General features: G+C 40.8%; 1 protein-coding gene across 1 annotated transcript in view; it reads right to left on the bottom strand.

Moving 5' to 3' along the window:
- LOC136875434 (KH domain-containing, RNA-binding, signal transduction-associated protein 1) overlaps positions 1–26072 on the bottom strand; it is a 1072163-nt gene that overhangs the window by 413499 nt on the left and 632592 nt on the right. The window contains exon 3 of the mRNA XM_067148988.2: positions 13683–13846. Within this exon, the coding sequence (XP_067005089.1) occupies positions 13683–13846 (164 nt within the window). The remainder of the gene's footprint in view (positions 1–13682; positions 13847–26072) is intronic.

Genomic DNA, 26072 nt, shown 5'->3' with positions numbered 1-26072 from the left:
AATTCACGTCTTTTTTCATTTTTAAATATTTATATATACATCGCTCCAGCCCGACTTGCTTTTATATATATAGATGACGGATAAGCATGAGCACGTTGAAAAGTGCAGACTTCCACTTCGAGATTCATATCTCCTAAACGGTTTATGATATTAAGAAACGGTTTGCGCCATCAGACGCCGCATTTATCGCTCTACATGTTTGTTTCTAAACCATTTCCTCGTATCTCCCATATTAAGGGGGTAAATTGAGATCAAATTTTGAATAGGGTGAAATTTGGGTGCATTTTTAACATTTTACATTACTTTTTGCCTACTTATGTATAAGCTAGAATCATGAAATTTGGTACACATATGTCCCTTAATCGTGCCAATTTGAGCACACAACGTGATGATCCTATCATTCTTATAAGTGTGTCAAACAATGAAATATACTTGTAAAAATCACCATATTTACGAACAATCCAGAAATACGGCCAAATTTAACGTATAAGGGAGAGAGATACGACAAAATGTCACAGGACCAAAGTTGTAGATCACTCCGAATTGAAGGGACATTGTGCCATCCGTTTTGTGATACGACTTACCGTTTAGCCAAAAAATAGCTCAAAAGGAATGTCTGCACAGTCATTAAAATTGCCTCCATATTTCGATATCTTTGGGAGGTAAAAAGTGAAAAATTTGAACATCTTGGAATTTTCCCGTCGGTGAGGGACCAAAAGCTATAATTTCACCGAATTTCAATTGTCTACTTCGTCTGGCAGGTTGTGCCGCCATTTTGATTTGGGGGGATAGGGGTTAAAAATGAGGAAATTCTCGAAAATTTTTAAGCGCACGAAACCTATAGGTTATCGTTTTGGATATACTATGCGACTGTGTTCTTATGCTGAGCCCAAAATTTGAGCCCCCCAGCGTGCCCCCTTCAGGGAATTTTGAGAATTTCCGATTTTTCTAGGGATCCTGGGGTCATCAGTTTCCTCCGTACAAAGTTTCAAATTTCTGAGATTTCTGGAAGTGCCTCATTAATTCACGTCTTTTTTCATTTTTAAATATTTATATATACATCGCTCCAGCCCGACTTGCTTTTATATATATAGAGCGACTGTGTTCTTATGCTGAGCCCAAAATTTGAGCCCCCCAGCGTGCCCCCTTCAGGGAATTTTGAGAATTTCCGATTTTTCTAGGGATCCTGGGGTCATCAGTTTCCTCCGTACAAAGTTTCAAATTTCTGAGATTTCTGGAAGTGCCTCATTAATTCACGTCTTTTTTCATTTTTAAATATTTATATATACATCGCTCCAGCCCGACTTGCTTTTATATATATAGATGACGGATAAGCATGAGCACGTTGAAAAGTGCAGACTTCCATTTCGAGATTCATATCTCCTAAACGGTTTATGATATTAAGAAACGGTTTGCGCCATCAGACGCCTCATTTATCGCTCTACATGTTTGTTTCTAAACCATTTCCTCGTATCTCCCATATTAAGGGGGTAAATTGAGATCAAATTTTGAATAGGGTGAAATTTGGGTGCATTTTTAACATTTTACATTACTTTTTGCCTACTTATGTATCAGCTAGAATCATGAAATTTGGTACACACATGTCCCTTAATCGTGCCAATGTGCGCACACAACGTGATGATTCTATCATTCTTATAAGTGTGTCAAACAATGAAATATACTTGTAAAAATCACCAAATTTACGAACAATCCAGAAATACGGCCAAATTTAACGTATAAGGGAGAGAGATACGACAAAATGTCACAGGACCAAAGTTGTAGATCACTCCGAATTGAAGGGACGTTGTGCCATCCGTTTTGTGATACGACTTACCGTTTAGCCAAAAAATAGCTCAAAAGGAATGTCTGCACAGTCATTAAAATTGCCTCCATATTTCGATATCTTTGGGGGGTAAAAAGTGAAAAATTTGAACATCTTGGAATTTTCCCATCGGTTAGGGACCAAAAGCTATAATTTCACCAAATTTCAATTGTCTACTTCATCTGGCAGGTTGTGCCGCCATTTTGATTTGGGGGGATAGGGGATAAAAATGAGGAAATTCTCGAAAATTTTTAAGCCCACGAAACCTATAGGTTATCGTTTTGGATATACTATACGACTGTGTTCTTATGCTGAACCCAAAATTTGAGCCCCCCCAGCGTGCCCCCTTCAGGGAATTTTGAGAATTTCCGATTTTTCTAGGGATCCTGGGGTCATCAGTTTCCTCCGTACCAAGTTTCAAATTTCTGAGATTTCTGGAAGTGGCTCATTAATTCACGTCTTTTTTCATTTTTAAATATTTATATATACATCGCTCCAGCCCGACTTGCTTTTATATATATAGATTTTTGGGGGATTAGGAGTGAAAAATTTAAACATCTTGGAAGTTTTTCGTCGGTTACAGGATAAAACCTATAATTTTACCAAATTTCAATTTTCTAGCTCGTCTGGAAGATTGTGCCGCAATCTTGATTTGGAGAGAGGGGTGTGAACATTAGGTAGGACTTTCAGGAAACTAAAGCTAAGAAATATGCAGATGGTCATTATTACATCTGAAACGGATAAATGTAGGAACATTTCGCCAAAATAGTCAACGTACAGACACACAGTCGTTACGATTTTATTTATATAGATAGATAAGAGGAGCCTCCGTGGCTCAGACGGCAGCGCGTCGGCCTCTCACCGCTGGATATCGTGGTTCAAATCCCGGTAACTCCAAGTGAGATTTGTGCTCGACAAAGCGGAGGCGTGACAGGTTTTTCTCCGGGTACTCCGGTTTTCCCTGTAATCTTTCATTCCAGCAACACTCTCCATTCTCATTTCATAGCATCTATCAGTCATTAATAAATCACTTTGCGAGTGGCGACCCCATCGTAATAACAGCCTATATATGCTTCATTCATTACATCCCTGACCCGGTCAATGACTGGAAAACAGGTTGTAGGTTTTCATTTTCAGATAGATAAGAATGTTGCTCCACGTACAACACATTTTGGGCTATGTCCGCTGGACTTAGCCTGCAAAACTGACTGTTTATTATATCTCCTTATCGAAAAAATGTACATGAATAAATAGTTTTTAGACATGGATTTCCATCTAGGTTGGTCTATCTCCAGTCAGGTCGGCCTTTTATATATTGTGGGAGAGTAAAATCACTGTTTCCGCTCCCTATAAACCCCCAGTCCACTCCCGGAATTTGAAATGTTATGGACCTTAATAGGCTTTACACGCACTCGCTTTTAAGTCCGCTGGGACATGTGCTTAAAAATCGTCCCTTAATGATATCTTCCTTATTAATGGCCCTATCGAAATGATGCATATGAGAAAGAAGTGGGTGGTAGATTTCCATTAAATATAGATCTGCATATTTTGTGGGAGTGAAAACTCACGGTTTCGGTTTCGTATAAACCCCCAGTAAATTTAGGTATTCAGAAATAGTATTGGCTCTGAAACCTACCCTAGGTCAGCTGGATTCTAAAAATCAAGTTTAGTAGAAATATGTCCAGTAGTTTTCAAGTTATAAGAACTCAAACAAAGAGACACAAAGCTAAAAGTATATACAGATGGTCGTTATTACACCTAAACGGATGACTGTACGAAAATTTCACCAAAATAGTCAATGTACAGGCTTGAACTTGAACTTGAAAACATATAAACAGTTCAAACTTTTTTAATTCACTTCGTGGAATAAAGTAAGAGTTCCCGAATCCAACAAAAGTGTGCTATGTTCCTTCAATAAGTGTAGTTTTTATTTAAATATGTCGGCACCGTTGCCACTAGCCATCATCTGTCAGATAATATTGAAAATGAGAATCCAAAGCCTGTTTCAAGTCATTGGACCGGGTCAGGAATGGAATACTATGGTAGGGAGGCCAAATTCCGCCCACGCACCTAATTTCTTCCTCCTATGGCTTTCCAGTTTTCACGGCTAGTACCTAATATTTAGCCGCGAAGACACGCGTAGCCTCATCCCGTTGTCTTGCTTTGAGAGTTGGTTGTGTATGAAATACTGGACTGCATTTCAGTCGTGTGCTCTAGTTCCTAGCGTGTAATCGCTACGGTGAGGTGGCTGGCATGAATTACTGTAGCGGCCATTATAATATCAGGGACTGTTAATAATTTTGTCCCCTTTCACTTCATTTGTTATTTATAAAGTTTATTTTTATTTTCGGATGGGAAAACACAAGCAGTGGGATAAGGAGGCCATCAGAAAGGCAGTGAGGGACAAGATAATGGTTTACAAACGTCCAAGTAAAGTGTTTAACATCCCACGAGCAACGCAGAAAGGTTATGTTGGAAAGATTACTAAGAAAACTTTTTTCATAAATGGCCTCCAAGTAATTCATTATAGGGAAGGTGTTTGGCAAGGTTAGAAAGGAAAAGTATATCAAAATTCATTGTACTTTGCCTAAACTTGATGGGGGACGAAATTACGAACACATGTTGATAGTTTAGTTTTTGTAGTGATTATGTCAAATATTGGATACCTTAAGTTATAAGAGTTTAATTAGGTAGTGTTACGTACATTTCGTACGCGTTGAAGAGATGTTATGCACAGAACAAAAATTGTCAACCGGACACCAGTTTGACTCTAACCCACAACCTCCCGATTGTAACTTGCCCGGAAATGGAGAATATATTCATTAATATATATACCAATTTCTAGCCTTGTCCATAATATTCCTAAGTCTCTACAAGTCGAAATCTGCTAAGGTGACGAAATATGGGCCCCCTACCATAAATAACGTTCGAAGGAGAGCTGCTTTATGACAAGGGTGTGCTGTGAGGTCATACGAAGATACCTTTCAGAATGTGTAGGTTTCTTGCTCATTGTATGACGTGATGTACAAAGTTTTTCTTGTTCGTAGCATATCAAGGAAAGGTAACTTACCTTCATTTTCTATGCTTTCTGTTAGTATCAGACCTTCATATGCTTTGCCCTGATGAAAGCAAATTAAACTTAGCTCGGCTTTTTGTTAAAGACTTATTAATACATTTAAGTGGATTGAATCCAGAAATAAAAATATGTACTTAATAAATGAAACTGAACCACCAAAACCTACGCTGGTGATGGCTCTTGATAGAGGAAATAAGATCCAATTTAGTGGTCGTTCAGTAGGCGAGATTTATTTACCTTGGCTCCTCGCTGGGCAACACTGCCAGCTGCGAAGAAGAGATCAGAGGAAGAATTGCTCTTGGAAAAGTTGCTATGGGTAAGCTCCGAACGATCTGGCGTGACCGAGCAATCAGAAAAAACTCAAAGAAACTTCTGGTTTGTGTCTTAGTCTTTGCAGTCTTCTTCTATGGCTGTGAATCATGGACAGTGACGACCAAGCATAAAAACGTATCGATGCATTTGAAATATGGTTGTGGGGGAGGATTTTAACGATTATCTAGGACGGAGAAACGATCTAACTCCACCGTAATCGAAGGGCTTAATATCCCGTATCCAATTTCAACTCTTCTTAGACGGAGAACTCTACAGTTCTTTGGATATGTTATACGGAGAGAAAATGAAAATCCACAGCCTGTTTCCAGTTATTCGACCGAGTCAGGAATGGAATGGATGAAGCCCTATTTAGCAGCGACGATAGGAATTGTGGCGGCTGCCGAAGCCTGTAGCACCCATGATTAATGAATGACATTTTTTTAATGAATGACAGATGAAATAAAATGATAATAGAGAGTGTTGCTGGAATGAAATATGACAGGGAAAACCGGAGTACCCAGAGTAAAACCTGTCCCGTCTCCGCTTTGTCCAGCACAAATCTCACATGAAGTGACCGGGATTCGAACCACGGAACCCAGCGGTGAGAGGCCGGCGTGCTGCCGCCTGAGTCACGGAGGCTCTGTACGGAGAGAAAATAGCCTTGAAAAATTAGCAGTTCAAGGATCAGGCGGAGTGGAAGAGCTCCCAGAAGTTGACAACCGGGAAAGCGGAGGATAGCAAGCAATGGCGACTACAGGTAAACCCCAATGACTAGTATAATAAATATGGGACTACGATACTCAGACATGAGTTTTGCGACTGAGAAAAATATTTATTATTATTATTATTATTATTATTATTATTATTATTATTATTATTATTATTATTATTATATGTTATTCTCTTGTTCCGTTTACGGGGTCGGATATGAAGTAAGATAATACTTCGTAGCGAGTTTTAAGACCGGATGCCGTTCCGGATGTCAACCTCATCCGAGGAGTAAATGAGACGAAATAAAATGAATGACTATACAGTATACAGGATGAAGCGAAATTCACGCACTCGGGCGTCGCAGCGCGACTCCTCACATGCCAGCAATAAAAAAATGTCTGTCACAAAACTTCGTCCTGCGAGTATATCCGGGAGAAAAAGGACGTTGAAGAGTGGCAATCTGGCAACATTGTAACCACATGTACGGTAACTACCTCTGTCAGCCCACATTAGTCGTGCTGTACAGTTGGTGCAGTGGATAGAGTTGTGGGGAAGGCGCAACAGTATTCCATTCAGTGATCCTATAACAGGTGACTTTATGTCCCCACTCCATTTGAGCATTGTGCAGAGATTATAATTTAATCCAGGCTTTTGGCACGTAATTTAGTGATTAGGAATTGTATTCCACCACCTCACCTATCCTGTCGGCTAACATTCTGAAGGTGAACATTTTTTTCGACCAACGGGACTCGAATCAGCTAACCACTGTGTCAGGCCATATAGATAGAAGATAGCTTCAATTAAGCAATCGGATGCTATTTACAATCTCAATTCCACTGGTAACTCCACTTCATAGTATTTATACACAGGTTGCTTATCCATTACAACGTTTCAAAATCTGTTTAAGTACTGCTCCTTAAGCCAACCTGAACGTAGACACGGTTTCCCGAAGAATCATTAGGAAAATACAGGGGCATAACTACCCATACTACAAGGCCTTAAGAAGGAAAGAAACGGTTCCAAAAACAGGCCATTAACAAAAGGGAAGGAGGCGAAGCACAAGCATTCCTTAGCGAACATTCGGGATGAGACAAGAACCAAAGAGGGCTTAAGACTCAATGACACAGAGGCTAATCCCATACAAGAGACGGTGAATAAAAGGGGAATTTAAAGCCCGAGGTAATATTTCTAAAACTTAGAGGTTGGAAACTTTAGTCACCTAGCTCAAGAGTAGAAGGGGAGAGTGCCGAGGTTCACCACTCGTGCTCACTTACATTAGATATTTTCCCATCAGGGAATATAAATCGAGTCCGATGACTGCGCAGAAGGTCCTACATTTCAGCCTCTCCCGAAACAATTATTCGATTTTAAGAAAACTGCTGAAATCATCCCCTCGAGCACACACGCAGGCACAATCACATGTTTAGGTAAATTCTGCCATTACCTTTTAGCGCTGGATCTTCTTCAAGCCGGCCAAGACCTGCCGCCTAGCACTCTCTAAACTCCATGAAGTCGCACTCCCAATAACCGGAGCAAATCAGACAAGACGGCCCTAAAATGTTCTCCTTAAATATCTCCGCAGGGGGAGGTTCCAGATAAAAATTAAAATCGAGAACGCTCATAGACTAAATTTCCATACACTGCCCCGGGTTTGATTGGTCATAGAACTTAGTTACAAGCAAGTGTAGGCCTATTACATTAGAGGAGGAACCAGGTGAAATGTTTACAACTTCAGCACAAAAAAACAATAACCAGAAAAATGGTTTACAACCAACTACAACAGATGACATATCGTCTGAAATTAATTTGGGCTTAGCACACCAGGGATTTCTAGAAATTAAATGGCAGAGCCATCTAACCATCGGAGAAGAACGTTTCAGAAAGTCTTAGAAGTTCTTGGTCACTGTCACAGATGGCCATAGAGAAGGCGCGCAGTTTAAATAGCCGGGGAAGTTGTAACTCTGGTATTATTATTATTATTATTATTATTATTATTATTATTATTATTATTATTATTATTATTATTATTATTATTATTATTATTATTATTATCGGTTCGAAATCAACTGTCGGCGGCAGCCCTGAAGATGTTTTTCCGTGGTTTCCCATTTTAACACCAGGCAAATACTGGGGCTGTAGCTTAATTAAGGCTACGGCCGCTTCCTTCCTATTCCTTGGCCTTTCCTATGCCATCGTCGCCATAAGACCTATCTGTGTCGGTGCGACATAAAGCAAATAGCAATTATTAATATAATTATTATTATCAGCATTATTATTATTACAGGATAACTTACAGTATTACTGAATTTTTTCAATGAAGTTTTTCATCCTAACGATGGTACAGACATCCACACATGAGTATCAGAATTAATTACACAGTTTTTTTCTAATTCCAGCGCTTGGCCAGTTTTATTCAATTCCCGATTCAATTATATTTTACAGACTACTAAGTCATTATTGATACATAGCTACGTATCGTTTGAGTTTCGTGAACGTTTTAATAAAGCCATAGAAATGGGACAAACCGTGTCTAATGAGAACCACTCAAATTAACTAACCTCGCTACAAATTACTCCTGTGCTCATATTTAGTGATGAGTGGGGAAGGCGCAACAGTATTCCATTCAGTGATCCTATAACAGGTGACTTTATGTCAGACTGATCAAGGACAATCCAGATATTGGAACCATGAAATACTATTTGCTTTTTGTAAAGTAGGTAATGCTAAGTATATGGAGCTATTTATTTGCAAAAGCTAAACAAACTCTTAGGCGCTAGAGCTCTGAAGGGCCTTGGCCTACCAAGCTACCCCTACTCATCCTGAAGACTTTCAGATCAGCTTGACGAACCCTCTTGGACAATATTTTTGACTTTCTAGACTGGAGCCGCTATATCGCTGTCCTCAAATGCACTAGATTTAAACACGGGACAGTTTGCGATATATCGGGACTCTACGCTATGCACATAGCGTGAAAACCTGGCAAATATTCTCAGCTAATTTTGCGGAAATTAAATCATTCACTGTTTTAGAAAATTACGAAGAAATTGAGACCCACTAATCATTAATCTTATTCTCCTTAGTGAAAAGTTCACATAATAACGGCTGGCAAAATTTGTGCAATGTATGGGTGGTATAGTCATGAAATACAGAATAACTTACGCTCACAGATCGCAGCTATGGGACCCGAACCACGCAGCGAACTCGCTAGGTTTTAAGATCGATTATGCAATATTTTATTTTACATGGCCACTGTCACAATCCACTGTTAGGTGTTGGTGTTTCACATATTTTGACAAAGTAATGCGACAATGCGAGACTTTTGAAGTCAAAATGCAGCTACAAATGTGTTTTTCAGTAATATTGCATGTATCTGCCATAAGTGATTTTAAATCGTTTGTATGAATGCAAATGTGGAGTCAAAACACAATTAGTACAAGATGGAAAAGTTTGTATTGAGAGCATCTGCAAGGAATGCATCAATTTAGATTATTAGCAATTGAATTGGGGATAGCCAACATTACTGAAGCGATGAAAACGAAAGGAAATACAAAAGTGTGCACCAAGAAATATGAAGGACTGCATTTGCTTTAGCTGGATTTATTAACATTTCATTGGAGGACATATATTTTTAAAGCAAAAACCTTAAAAGTAAGATATCTAGGTACTTCATTTAACAACATATTTTTACATGTTGTGCTTTCATTCGTCTCCTTTATAATTATGTGGACCGTTTTGACGAAGAATACCACTTAAAAGTGAACAATTTAGTTTGTTGAGGTTGGTCAATATTTGCCTGTATTCCGCATTTCAGTGGGCCTAGCAATCTGATGTGTAATGGTATCTTCTTGATTTGTGGAGAAAGCAACGACTAATGTTTGTAGCTTAGTGTAGTATTTCATGCCGTACCTACAAGCTGCCGCGACTTCTCATGAGACGCAGGTAGTACCAGGTGGCTCACCAGCGCCATTCTTTCTACTTCTAAGTGTCCCGCATGCAGTAATGGTGTATGGAATGTCTAATAACTGATTTTCAAAGGCGTATTACTGCCTGAAGGTGGGTTACTTCAGAATAGAAAGAGATAACAATCGGACGGTAACTCGTTGCATGTTCCTCAACGCTACCCGTCTAATGCACCCCATTGAGTTAACTTATTAAGCCTCGTTTTCGAACACTCAGTAGTAGGCTAGTATTTGGTACAGAAACTATCAACATATTGCAAATGGCTGGTTTGTTTAGCAACCATAAATACACAGACATAATTTCAATCTGTGGAGAATCCGGTCAGAATGCAGCCGAAGCTCGCAGACGGTATGCACAGGAGTTTCCACATAGCCGTCTCAATTTTATACAAGTATTTTTCCAAACAAAGTTGCAATTAAGACTAATTGATCGTTCAATGCACACACAAGCAACTCTTTCATAGAGTGGAATGTGTGTACGTGTGTATATCAATAAGTTATGAAATTATTAAACTATATTTTCCGCATCCTTGGCGTATTTACAAATGCAGTCTGTTACAGGACGTGTATAGTAAAATGACTGCTATTCTTTTCGCATCCAAAATACAGCACGTTATAGAGTTCCCTTGTAAAACAGCAATCAGGCATCCCATTTGACATCATTGCATACGAGAAACTTATACGTAGAAATTACTGGGCTGGATGGCTACCTGGTATATACGTGCATACATACTTTACGGCCGGGCTGATGGGCTCAAACGATTGAGGTGTTGGCCTTCTGAACCCAACTGACAGGTTCGATCCTGGCTCATATCTCTGGTATTTGAAGGTGCTTAAATACGTCAGCCTCGTTTCGGTAGATTTACTGGCACGTGAAAAGACTCCGGCACTTCGGTGTCTCCTAAAACCTTCAGAAGTGGTTATTGGGGTATAAAAGCAATATGATTAATATTACATACGGTACGTGAGGAAGTTTGCAACTTGTAGTTTCCTTGAAACAAAATTCATCACGACCACACTTTGATTTCTATTTTAAAATATAATTTATACATAGAAACAGGTAAGGGAAACGATCGGAAATATATTAATACGTACACTAGGCTGATATTAAACTTTACTGAATCATATATTTTAAAATAGTATGCTGTCGATCCATACACCATCTTCATCAACTGAATTACAAAAGAACTGAAATTATCAGGGTACATTTCCAAACATGAAAATAAAATGATCCATGAGAACATTTCCATTTGTTAGCAGCTAAGAGCGGCAGTAATCCCTGGCCCGGCCGCAACACAAGTGTTCCATTACCAGCCCTTGAAATGCTTTACTTAGGAGCATTCTCCCTCTTATCACCTTACAAGGGTGATTAGAACAATATTAAGTGACCGAGAAGATCCCCCTTGATGTATCAGCCCTCAAGCAATTTACAGCTGAGGTACATTCACTTGATTCCCCAATAGAGCGGGTAGATAACGATGGTGCTGCCTTAAGTGGGAGGAACGCATTCAACACGAGATGGGGAAAATACGGAAGTTTTTTATATCACTGCAACGTGCAGCTCGTATGGATAATATTAGCTGCTAATGGAAAACTGCGGAAAATTTACGCTAGGGTGTTCGAAATAATAATAATAATAATAATAATAATAATAATAATAATAATGTTATCTGTTTTACGACCCAATAACTACCTTTATGGATTTTAGATACGCCTATTGGCCTGGATATTTTCCCACAACGGTTCGAAACAATTAGTCGTATCTATTTTATGTTTTGTTTACGACGGCGAGTAATCGCAAAAAGAAAGAAAGAAATAATTTTTGTAACTAGTGGGTTATTTAGTGAGGATAATCCGCAACATAATCTATCGCAAAAATCTGTAAATTAAATTATGATATTTTCTTTACTGCATAGGAGGAAAACTAACTGAAAGAATGCAAGTCATTAGTCAAAAGTAGGGCATTCATCACAGCGTGTTATCTGAATCGATCTACACACATTATAAAGTAAAAAATGTTTGTGCAGGTTATTTTCGAGAACCACCGAACGGATTTTCTTTTGGCTCTCAACGCTGTGTAGAGTATTTATCAAGGAAGTTTCTGGTGTATGAAATATTAATACGCAAGAAGACGGAGCCAAATAGTGAAAATTTTAATGAAGGAGTCAAAAAGGAAACAGTCATCCGTGTTCTTTCATTGCTTACGCTTCATGAATTGTCCATAAAAGGCCCCACGTTTTTCTGAAATATTTGAGGTTGATAAGAACTCTTGTTTTGTGGTGAAAACCGTGCACTGAGAATCATGTAACTACATGTCGCAGATCGTACGATGCCTGCATCCAGTCCCTTGAAACCATTCCCTCCGTACAAAAGAAGTCACTCCACATTTCTTTTTGCTGCTCATAAGGATCATTAGTTCCTCACATCTCGGCATAGATAGTGGAAGCAGCTGGTGTCTAATTTCTCCAAGATTTGATGTTGTAGTTTACAGTAAAAACTCAGCCGTAAAATTGGAAGTGGTGGTATTGGTTATTATTGATTTAAGAAGAAGTACGGGCGATCTTCTTCCATTAACTCTAATCTGAAGGGGAAAACAAAAAAGGTCGCAAACCTAATGCCGTCGGGGTCCGAGGAAAACACTAGTTGAACAAGGGAGGTCGGATAGGAAAAATGAAAGTGAGAAGCCAGGCACAAGGACGAAGAAGCAGTGCTAGGCTCAGCTAGGAGCCCCGTGGTCACCAACTACAGGTTACAAGTAGAGAGTAAGTACTTAGGGCCGATTTTAGTCACCTCTTACGACAGACAGGGGATGAATTGGATATCTTATAACCCCCACCCCCCAAAGAAGAATTAAATATGATAAAAAATATTTTCTGAAATTAAACACGTAATCCATATCAAAAGGAGTTGCTTAATCACTTCAGTAACCTTACTGGGATAAAAAAAAACGTCGCAAAAGGGGAAGAAAATTAATGTCGTCTACAATTAAATCTTACAAGGCCTAACACCATAAATTCGGTATTACTCCCATGCAAGACTGGTGTGAGCCACTAATCTTTCATGTTTTATTGCCAGTACACATTGGAATTTCAAGTGAATTTCAGTTCTTGTGAAGAATAGGCTATTATGCGGGACTATCCAATCATCCTGCATGGAGCACGTAACGCAACCCGTGCTACACGACAGTTAGAAGGATCATCGCAATGTGTGTATCTAGGCGTTATTGAAGGGAATTACAAGAAACAAATCCATCATTAATGTGCCCAAATATGAAATTTCTATTCTCTTTAGAAAGTTACGGAGCTTTTCTAAATCATCATTTTCTCCCTCTAGTGCGAATGGTAATGAGGTCAGCTTCGCCTGATAACAACCTCACGGGGAAGATAATTCTCTGCCAGACCCCGATAGAGCAAGCGAATAATGGGGCGAGGAAGATTTTGTTTATAACCCTGCCTTCTACCTAGACCAAAGTTTCGAGCCTAAGATCTCTACTAGGATCTTAAAATGACGGATATTGCCTCTGGATCGTATACATCTCCAAAGCTGTCAAAAGTGCGACCAAAAACGAATGCACTAATACAAACTTCTTACTATGAGTATATCAGCAAGATGAAGTCATTTTTATAAACTATGCAATATAAACATGATACACTCTGGACTGCCACACACAACTGAGGTAGTCGAGAAAATCAATTCCAACTAGTGCTCACTTTATAAGATAAAGCTCTAACATCTTCACTGTTCGCTCGTAAAGCACAGCTTTTAAGAGACCAGGGCAATATAAAAAGTGTATTGACAATACCTTGGGATGCTCCTTTACAGGGACCAACACACGAACAGTCACTTTGATAGGTTTCTCCTTAATGATGTCAGCAAATCGACGTTCCTCATTGGCTGGTCGGCTGCTGCTACTACTGCTGCTGTTTGCAGATAGAGGGCGCCCTCCGTTCTGCAACCGCTCCAACTCTGGAACAGAAAGAAGAAACATCTGGTTAAAACACGACCCACGCAAACCATCAGATTGTTACATAAACAAATATGAAAATATTTAAATTTGTACAGGTGTTATTGTCACTTTGATAAGTTTTAACCATACTATAATGTTTTTATTTTATTTTACAGTTTTTGACTTACGCCGCACCGACACAGACAGGTCTTATTGTGACGATGGGATAGGAAAGGCCAAGGAGTGGGAAGGAAGAGCCCGTGGCCTTAATTAAGGTACAGCCCAGCATTTTCCTGGTGTGAAAATGGGAAACCACAGAAAACCATATTTAGAGCTGTCAAAAGTGGGATTCGAACCCGAATGCAAACTCAAAGCTGCGCGTCCCTAATCACACGGCCAACTAGTCCGGTCTACAATTCAATGACTTAAGTTTGTTTTGCTATTTGCTTTACGTCGCACCGGCACAGATAGGTCTTATAGCGACGATGGGACAGGGAAAGGCTAGGAGTGGGAAGGAAGCGGCCGTAGCCTTAATTAAGGTACAGCCCTAGCATTTGCCTGGTGTGAAAATGGGAAACCTCGGAAAACCATCTTCAGGGCTGCCAACAGTGGGTTTCGAACCTACTATCTCCGAAATACGACTTAAGTTTCGATCTTATTCCAAGTCATCCTCAGCTTACAAAAATAATGACGTGTGGCCTTCATGGAGGCCTGTTCTAGGTGTTTCGAGTAGACTTCCTTCTGTATAGGCAACATGCGCGTCAGTGAGGATGGGGACCTACACACCGCTGCCAACCGTTCCATTTGCACCGTACATTCACGGTTGCCAACCCTCTATGTACGGTGTAGCGCACGCGTTGTATACGGTTCTGTGAAATGTATAAATGATCATTTTTTATTATTGGAAATGTTCAAATTTTGTGTGCAAACATTGTTTTTCTTCTTTTAGCATACCTCATTTCCGCGACGTGTATGGCGTGGCCTCCATTTCTACAGGGGACGCTCAAGCTATGAATGTTGTGATTCACCTTTGAGATGGTTTCAAATCAACCAATGAAGCGCCTGAGTAGTCTGACACGTGGGATTTTTCCATCTCACGCTGCGGCCGGGATTACCCTACTTCAAACTTTGTCATGTGTCGATCTTGTAGTCGTATATTTATTCACAATCACACTCTTGAATCAGCCCACACTGAACTCCGCCAAGCGTTTGTTAACCAGTGTGAACTGTGGTACATCATCAAACATGTAACAGTGCAGCATCTAGGTGTATACCTTATGTTCGCCAAACTTATGGATAAACTTGTGATGTACTTACAAATTATTTTGCGTGACAGTACAGTGATTCAGTTTCTTGTTGGTTAACTTACTGTGTATTAATTAAGTATATATTATTTTCTTTGGCGTTTATATTAAATGCGTAAATATGCCGTTAACTTCTGATTCAATAAATAAATCAGGTCCTTCAGCACACAAATAATTAAAACATTCTGGTACAGGGAGTCGTGGGAGAGTTCAGACAGTATAGGAAGTGGCTGAGTCCTGATCCAATGTGTGAAGAAAGAGCAAAATGTATATGTTGCATTTTATTACTTCTAGAAATACGTTTCAGTTAAGAATTCCTATTTGATATTACTGCGCGCATTCTATTGACTTTTTTGCAAGTTGCTTCATGTCGCACCGATACAGATAGGTCTTATGGCGACGATGGGAAAGGGCTAGAAGTGGGAAGGAAGGGGCCGTGGTCTTATTTAAGGTACAGCCCCAGAGGCTGTTTGCAGATGATGTTATTCTGTACAGAGTAATAAATAAGTTACAATATTGTGAGCGGCTGCAGGGTGACCTCGATAGTGTTGTGAGATGGACGGTGGACAATGGTATGCTGATAAACGGGGTTAAAAGTCAGGTTGTGAGTTTCACAAATAGGAAAAGTCCTCTCAGTTTTAATTACTGCATTGATGGGGTGAAAGTTCCTTTTGGGGACCATTGTAAGTACCTAGGTGTTAATATAAGAAAAGACCTTCATTGGGGTAATCACATAAATATGATTCTTAATAAAGGGTACAGATCTCTGCACATGGTTATGAGGGTATTTAGGGGTTGTTGTAAGGATGTAAAGGAGAGGGCATACAAGTATCTGGTAAGACCCCAGCTAGAGTATGGTTCCAGTGTATGGGACCCTCACCAGGATTACTTGATTCAAGAACTGGAAAAAATCCAAAGAAAAGCAGCTCGATTTGTTCTGGGTGATTTCCGACAAAAGAGTAGCGTTACAAAAATGTTGCAAATTTTGGGCTGGGAAGATTTGTGGGAAAGGAGACGAGCTGCTCGATTAAATGGTATATTCCGAGCTGTCAGAGGAGAGATGGCGTGGGAGGACATCACTAGACGAATAAGTTTGAGTGATGTCTTTAAAAGTAGGAAAGATCACAATATGAAAATAAGGTTGGAATTCAAGAGAACAAATTGGGGCAAATATTCATTTATAGGAAGGGGAGTTAGGGATTAGAATAACTTACCAAGGGAAATGTTCAATAAATTTCCAATTTCTTTGCGCTCATTTAAGAAAAGGCTAGGAGAACAACAGATAGGCAATCTGCCACCTGGGCGACCGCCCTAAATGCAGATCAGTAGTGATTGATTGATTCATTGATTGCCTGGTGTGAAAATGGGAAACCACGGAAAAGACATCTTCAGGGCTTCTGACAGTGGGGCTCGAACCTACTATCTTCCGAATACTGGACAATGGCCGCACTTAAGCGACTGCAGCTGTCGAGCTCGGTCTATTGAATTTTAGTGTATTTGCGTGAATATTAGTACAGTACGATTTTACGATATAGAATGCGGTATATTTTGAATTTCTGTACGGTTTTTCAATTTTCGGAGGTTATTCCTCATTAAATTTCTTTTTTGAAACAATATAAATATTAAGTGTATCAACAATAACCAAGAACATGTATAAGAAAACACACTTCCTTTACTGATGACAACTCCCTGATTAATAAATTGTTCAGCGCCACCCCTTAGCTTATTTCCGCTGCCTGATTATCCTTTGCCAATACCTCGATATGACGTCAAACCAGTAGCTTAGCTCCTGGCTTTCCGTTCCGAGGTCCGACTCTCGATCGAAACCTGGTTGGAATTTTCACCCGCAAAAATCACGTGGCGTCGGGAAGGGAATCCGTCCGTAAAAGTAGGCCGTACGCAAAATAACCCTGGGTTAATCGAGCAACCCCAGGAATATGTTATTGGTTTTACGTCACATTAACTACTACTGTTTTCGGAGAGGCCGAGGTGTCAACATTTTGTCCCTCAGGAAACTTCTTACATGCCGGTATATCTACTGCCTCAAGGTTGGCGTACTTGAACATCTCCATATACCACCGGACTGAGCCAGGATCGAACCTGCCAACTTGGTGTCAGAAAGCCAGCGTCTCAACCGCCTGAGCCATACAACTCGGCAGAAATCTCGAGATTGATTTAAAATGTTTTGGTTGTTCCCTTCTTAGTAGCTTCATACAACTTGCAGGGGGTAGAAATAATGCATCCTGTCACTCTACCCACAGGGATGATGTGAGAGTCCCAATAGATAGAAAGAAAAACGTAGCATGATCTACGTCCAACAATATGGCAGAAGATCCAGCACAGAACATTCCCATTCCATGTAACAAGATCTACGTCCAACAATATGGTAGCTGATCCAGCACATAACATTCCCATGTCATGTCACAAGATCTACGTCCAACAATATGGCAGATGATCCAGCACACAACATTCCCATTCCATGTAACAAGATCTACGTCCAACAATATGGCAGCTGAACCAGCACAATACAATTCCCATGTCATGTCACAAGATCTACGTCCAACAATATGGTAGCTGATCCAGCACGAAACAATCCCATGTCATGTAACAAGATCTACGTCCAACAATATGGTAGATGATCCAGCACAAAACATTCCCGTGCCATGTCACACGATCTACGTCCAACAATATGGCAGATGATCCAACACACAAGATTCCCATTCAATGTAACAAGATCTACGTCCAACAATATGGCAGATGATCCAACACACAAGATTCCTATTCAATGTAACAAGATCTACATCCAACAATATGGCAGTTGATCCAACAAAGAACATATCCATGCCATGTAACAAGATATACGTCCAATAATATGGCAGATGATCCAGTACACAACATTCCTATTCCATGTAACAAGATCTACGTCCAACAGTATGGCAGCTGATCCAGCACAAAACAATTCACATGTCATGTCACAAGATCTACGTCCAACAATATGGCAGCTGATCCAGCACAAAACAATTCACATGTCATGTCACAAGATCTACGTCCAACAATATGGCAGCTGATCAAGCAACACAATACTCCCATCTCATGTCACGAGATCTACGTCCAACTAATTGGCATACGATCCAGCAACACAATATTCCCATGTCATGTCACAAGATCTACGTCCAACAATATGGCAGCTGATCCAGCACAAAACAATTCCCATGTCATGTCACAAGATCTACGTCCAACAATATGGCAGCTGATCCAGCAACACAATATTCCCATGTCATGTCACAAGACCTACGTCCAACAATATGGAAGCTGATCCAGCAACACAATATTCCCATCTCATGTCACGAGATCTACGTCCAACTAATTGGCATATGATCCAGCAACACAATATTCCCATGTCATGTCACAAGATCTACGTCCAACAATATGGCAGCTGATCCAGCACAAAACAATTCCCATGTCATGTCACAAGATCTACGTCCAACAATATGGCAGCTGATCCAGCAACACAATATTCCCATGTAATGTCACGAGACCTACGTCCAACAATATGGAAGCTGATCCAGCAACACAATATTCCCATGTCATGTCACAAGATCTACGTCCAACAATATGGCAGCTGATCCAGCAACACAATATTCCCATGTCATGTCACAAGATCTACGTCCAATAATATGGCAGCTGATCCAGCAACACAATATTCCCATGTCATGTCACAAGACCTACGTCCAACAATATGGAAGCTGATCCAGCAACACAATATTCCCATCTCATGTCACGAGATCTACGTCCAACTAATTGGCATATGATCCAGCAACACAATATTCCCATGTCATGTCACAAGACCTACGTCCAACAATATGGAAGCTGATCCAGCAACACAATATTCCCATGTCATGTCACAAGATCTACGTCCAACAATATGGCAGCTGATCCAGCAACACAATATTCCCATGTCATGTAACAAGATCTACGTCCAGCAAAATGGCAGTTGATCCAGCAACAGAACACTCCCATGTCATGTAACAAGATCTACGTCCAACTAATTGGCAGATGATCCAACAACAGAACATTCCCATGTCATATAACAACATCTACGTCCAACAAAATGGCAGTTGATCTAGCAACAGAACATTCCCATGTCATGTAACAAGATCTACGTCCAACAATGTCGTAGCTGACCCAGCACAGAATGTTCTCATGTCATGTCAAAAGATCTACGTCCAACAATATGGCAGATGATCCAGCACAACACAATTCCCATGTCATGTCACAAGATCTACGTCCAACAATATGGTAGCTGATCCAGCACGAAACAATCCCATGTCATGTAACAAGATCTACGTCCAACAATATGGTAGATGATCCAGCACACAACATTCCCGTGTCATGTCACAAGATACGTCCAACAATATGGCAGCTGATCCAGCAACAGAATATTCCCATGTCATGTAACAAGATCTACGTCCAACAATATGCTATATGATCCAGCACAAAACAATCCCATGTCATGTAACACGATCTACGTCTAACAATATGGCAGATGATCCAGCACACAATATTCCCATATCATATAACAATATCTATGTCCCGAAAATGGCAGTTGATCCAGCAACAGAACATTCCCATGTCATGTAACAATATCTACGTCCAACTAATTGGCATATGATCCAACAACAGAACATTCCCATGTCATGTAACAACATCTACGTCTAACAAAATTGCAGTTGATCCAGCAACAGAACATTCCCATGTCATGTAACAACATCTGTATCCAACAATATACCAGCTGATCCAGCAACAGAACATTCCTATGTCATGTAACAATATCTACGTACAACAAAATGGCAGTTGATCCAGCAACAGAACACTCCCATGTCATGTAACAATATCTACGTCCAACTAATTGGCATATGATCCAACAACAGAACATTCCGATGTCATGTAACAAGATCTACGTCCAACAAAATGGCAGTTGATCCAGCAACAGAACACTCCCATGTTATGTAACAAGATCTACGTCCAACTAATTGGCAGTTGATCCAGCAACAGAACACTCCCATGTTATGTAACAACATCTACGTCCAACAAAATGGCAGTTGATCCAGCAACTGAACATTCCCATGTCATGTAAAACGATCTACGTCCAATAATATGGCAGACGATCGAGCACACAACATTCCCATTCCATCTTAGAAGATCTACGTCCAACAATGTGGTAGCTGATCCAGCACAGAACGTTCTCATGTCATGTCAAAAGATCTACGTCCAAAAATATGGCAGATGATCCAGCACACAATCTTCCCATTCCATGTAACAAGATCTACGTCCAACAATATGGCAGCTGATCCAGCAACAGAATATTCCCATGTCATGTAACATGATCTACGTCAAACAATATGGTATCTGATCCAGCACAAAACAATCCCATGTCATGTAACAAGATCTACGTCTAACAATATGGTAGCTGATCCAGCACAAAACATTCCCGTGTCATGTCACAAGATCTACGTCCAACAATATGGCAGATGATCCAGCACACAACATTCCCATATCATATAACAATATCTACGTCCAACAATATGGTAGCTGATCCAGCAACAGAACATTACCATGTCATGTAACAAGATCTACGTCCAACAAAATGGCAGTTGATCCAGCAACAGAACACTCCCATGTTATGTAACAAGATCTATGTCCAACTAATTGGCAGATGATCCAACAACAGAACATTCCCATGTCATGTAACACGATCTACGTCCAACAGTAAGGTAGCTGATCCAGCACACAACATTCCCATATCATATAACAATATCTACGTCCAACAATATGGCAGCTGATCCAGCAACAGAACATTCCCATGTCATGTAACAAGATCTATGTCCAACAATATGGCAGCTGATCCAGCAACAGAACATTCCCATGTCATGTAACAACATCTACATTCAACAATATGCAAACTGATCAAGCAACAGAACATTCCCATGCCATGTAACAAGATCTACGTCCAACTAATTGGCAGAGGATCCAACAACAGAACATTCCCATGTCATGTAACAACATCTACAACCAACAAAATGGCAGTTGATCCAGCAACAGAACATTCCCATGTCATGTAACAAGATCTACGTCCAACAATATGGCAGATGATCCAGCACACAACATTCCCATTCCATCTTAGAAGATCTACGTCCAACAATGTTGTAGCTGATCCAGCACCAAACGTTCTCATGTCATGTCAAAAGATCTACGTCCAACAATATGGCAGATGATCCAGCACACAATATTCCCATTCCATGTAACAAGATCTACGGCCAACAATATGGCAGCTGATCCAACAACAGAACATTCCCATGTCATGTAACACGATCTACGTCCAACAGTAAGGTAGTTGATCCAGCACAAAACAATCCCATGTCATGTAACAAGATCTACGTCTAACAATATGGTAGCTGATCCAGCACAAAACATTCCCGTGTCATGTCACAAGATCTACGTCCAACAATATGGCAGATGATCCAGCACACAATATTCCCATTCCATGTAACAAGATCTACGTCCAACAATATGGTAGCTGATCCAGCAACAGAATATTCCCATGTCATGTAACAACATAAACGTCCAACAATGTGCCAGCTGATCCAGCAACAGAACATTCCCATGTCATGTCACAAGATTACGTCCACAAAATGGCGTCGATCCAGCAACGGAACATTCCCATGTCATGTAACAAGATCTAACTAATTGGCAGATGATCCAACAACAGAACATTCTCATGTCATGTAACAACATCTACGTCCAACAAAATGGCAGTTGATCCAGCAACAGAACATTCCCATGTCATGTCACAAGATCTACGTCCAACAAAATGGTCGCTGATTTAGCACCCACTTTTATGGCCATAAATATTCACAAAACACACAGTATTTAAAAAATGCTGCTGCCTTTGGTGACGTTACCGTGTGTAGAGTAAGGAACTTTGCTGTGACGGAAACTAAACGCCAGTCAAAGACAGTGGAAACTCGTTTAAAACACGGTGCTTTTTGTACCTACTGTATATAGAAGGCAGTGATCAGGCACACGTAATAACGTGAGGAAGACGACGACGAACACTGGTTACCACGGTCTTGGTTTTCTGTCCACACACAAAAAAAAACTTATTATACTACAAATGGCGTTCGGTCTCGGACGACCATGTGGCCAGTATTTACACAGTGAGAGAACATACATTTATATATCTTCGTGCTTGAGAACGAGTCATAACTTATAATTTAATACTACCAAACCAAACCAAACCCCATGGCACTACAGCCCATGAAGGGTCTTGGCCTACCAAGCGACTGCTGCTCAGCCCTAAGGCCTGCAGATGACGACGTGTCACGTGGTCAACACGACGAAACCTCTCGACCGTTATTTTAGGTTTTCTAGACCGGGACCGCTATCACCGTCAGATTGCTCCTCAATTCTAAGCACGTAGGCTGAGTGGACCTCGAACCAGCCCTCAGGTCCAGGTAAAAATCCCTGGCCTGGCCGGGAATCGAACCCGGGGCCTCAAGGTAAGAGGCAGGCACGCTACCGCTATACCACGGGGCCGGCAACCTAATACTACGTCTATTAAATATTGAGAAATTACAGTGCATAATTGTGGAGTTAGGTTTGATAAGAGGATGGCAATTGAGGTTGGCAGTACGGTATTTAAATTCGCTAGACCGAACACGATAGCTGCAGTCGCTTAAGTGCGGCCAGTATCCAGTATTCGGGAGATAGTGGGTTCGAACCCAACTGTCGGCAGCTCTGAAGATGGTTTTCCGTGGTTTCCCATTTTCACCCTGGGGCTGTACCGTAATTAAGGCCACGACCGCTTCCTTCCTATTCCTAGACCTTTCATATCCCATCGTCGCCATAATACCTATCTGTGTCAGTGCGACGTAAAACAAATAGAAAAAAATTCGCTGGAGAAGAGTACAGATGGTTGTGCTGTTTAGAGTACTTATTACATGACTGTAGGGTTTGGTTCAAGTGAGCTATTTCTCCATGGTCTTCTAGGCAGTGAGGGGTATTTAAGACATTAATCCTGTGTAGATGGATCGGATAACATACATGAGGCAGACGCATTTTTATTAAACATGTAATGTGTCTTCGTATTGATTTCAAATTCTTGAACCAGACTTAGGTTGGGATGGCGGGCTAAATTCTAGCATAGTGCTTTTCTCTTGAAAGCTGTGACGTTTTCCAGTACTCAGACCATTCCCTGTAGCCTGCTGCTTTCTTGTGGGCAGGAGATTAGAATATGGAAACTGTTTGTAAATGCGGCGTTCACATCTTGTGGCTTCTTCCATTACCTGGTCTACTATCTCATTCATTCTTATACCAGCGTGGCCTTTAATCCATAGGAAATGTACTTGCTGCTTTGCACACAAAATTGTCGACTCTAAATTTGTGACGCCCAAAAACATATCCACGTTGAGCTAAACAAAGTTATATCAGTTTTAAACAGAACTATCCATATATTTCTACAGGTCAAACGCAGCTAACTGCTCCGACCAACTCAGATACATTTCAGGAATCACTCAGCTATTTCTCAGAAACTAATTATAACCCTGTCGTGGATTTTACGGCAAAGTGATTATTACTATTACATTTAGGGTATGTTAATTCACCTAAGTACCATTGAAGTTTGGCCAAGCCGTTCTCTTGTTAGTGGAACACACAGTGGCCCAGTGAACACAGCTCCTGGCAAGTTGGCCAGGTACTGTACCAGTTATTTATTACAAAGCTCGCTAGCCTACGACACGCTCCACTAGAGCGCACTAACATCCGTAACACCGCGGGGACCAATAAATCACCAATAACGTGCATTCACCTTCAACCCCGGAGCATGAAAATATGTTTTAATATCTTCTCTCCTTTCTGGTTCTAGCACTCTTCTAAAATACGTTCCTGGTAAAAGCAACTGAAAGCAACCTTAAACAAACAATTTTACCTTTATCCTCCTACTCAGAAAATTTATATTCATTTCGTACAGCCAAATAATATCAAATTTCGTGTTGTTCTTGAGAAGACATCTTGTCTCATGTGGGAGTTATACCTGTTCGGAGCGCATCAATTGCCCCTTGTTTCCGCACGGCAGCTTTACCTCCCCATTTCGTGGAGATTTACCACTCTCCGTGGAGCAGTTCGCATGTCTGAAACTCCTGATCGAATAAGTTTTAGCGATCTTTAATCATTAACGTCATTCCGGGTCCATGGCTAAATGGTTAGCGTACAGGCCTTTGTTCCAAGGGGTCCTGGCTTCGATTCCAGGTTATGTCGGGGATTTTCACCATAAATTGGTCAATTTCCGTGGTCGGGGGCCGGGTGTGTCTGCCGTTTGCAGCATTAGAATTAATCATAGGTAGGATCCCATCTTCATAGACACGCTGGTCGCGTATAAGGCGTCAACTTGAAGGACTTGCACCATGCCCCTTCGGAGACCAAACGCCATTATTATTATTATTATTATTATTATTATTATTATTATTATTATTATTATTATTATTATTATTTCAGTATTAAGCTCTTTTAGGTTTTATACTAAGTTACTACTTTTTTTTTGCTATTTGCTTTACGTCGCACCGACACAGATATGTCTTACGGCGACGATGGGATAGGAAAAGGCCCAGAAATTGGAAGGAAACGGCCGTGGCCTTAATTAAGGTACAGCCCCAGCATTTGCCTGGTGTGAAAATGGGAAATTATGGAAAACTATCTTGAGGGCTGCTGGCAGTGGGGTTTGAACCCACTATCTCCAGATTTTTTTTTTGCTAAGGGCTTTACGTCGCACCAACACAGATAGGTCTTATGGCGACGATGGGATAGGAAAGGCCTAGGAGTTGGAAGGAAGCGGCCGTGGCCTTAATTAAGGTACAGCCCCAGCATTTGCCTGGTGCGAAAATGGGAAACCACGGAAAACCATTTTCAGGGCTGCCGATAGTGGGATTCGAACCTACTATCTCCCGGATGCAAGCTCACAGCCGCGCGCCTCTACGCGCTATCTCCAGATTACTGGACACTGGCCGCACTTAAGCGACTACAGCTATCGAGCTCGGTTGTACTATTACATATATGTGTTAGGCTATTATGACAACTCATGACTATGATTTACAACGCAGGTAAATATGAAGGTCAGGCTTACAAATGCGTTAGTACACTCAACTCTCGATTTACCGTAATCGGATCAACCGCGTTGCGGCTTAACCGCAATATCAAAAACACTAAAAAATCCACGAGCATTATGAAAATGAATGAAATTGTGCATGACTTTTAGTGCTGGAAGTGTCCGAGGACATGTTTGGCTGGCCAGGTGCAGGTCTTTTGATTTGACACCTGTAGGTGACCTGCGCGTCGTGATGAGTATGAAATGATGATGAAGACGAAACATATACCCAGCCCCCGCGTCAGCGAAATTAACCATTGGTGGTTGAATTTCGCGACCCTGCCGGGAATCGAATCCAAGACCCCTGTGACCAAAGACCAGTACGATAACCATTTAGCCATGGAGCGTTGTCCTCTAATATCCTCACTGATGTACTTGAAAAGTTTCGAGGAAATAAGATGATACACATGAACTGTTGTGGTAACAAAATGTAATATTATATCGCGTGGAGGAATGGCTTTTTTTTTTTTTTTTTTTTTTTTTTTTGCTTTACGTCGCACCAACACAGATATGTCTTATGGCGACGATGGGATAGGAAAGGCCTAGGAAGTGGAAGGAAGCGGTCATGGCCTTAATTAAGGTACAGCCCCTGCATTTCCCTGGTGTGAAAATGGGATACCACGGAAAACCGTCTTCAGGGCTGCCGACAGCGGGGCTCGAACCCACGATATCCCGATTACTGGATACTGGCCGCACTTAAGCGACTGCAGCTATCGAGCTCGGTATGGAGGAATGGAAAACTAT

This window comes from Anabrus simplex, chromosome 6 (genome assembly GCF_040414725.1).
Source record: "Anabrus simplex isolate iqAnaSimp1 chromosome 6, ASM4041472v1, whole genome shotgun sequence".
Lineage (NCBI taxonomy): Eukaryota > Metazoa > Arthropoda > Insecta > Orthoptera > Tettigoniidae > Anabrus > Anabrus simplex.
The sequence above is the reverse complement of the archived record's forward strand: the minus strand, read 5'-3'. Positions and strand labels throughout refer to the sequence as shown.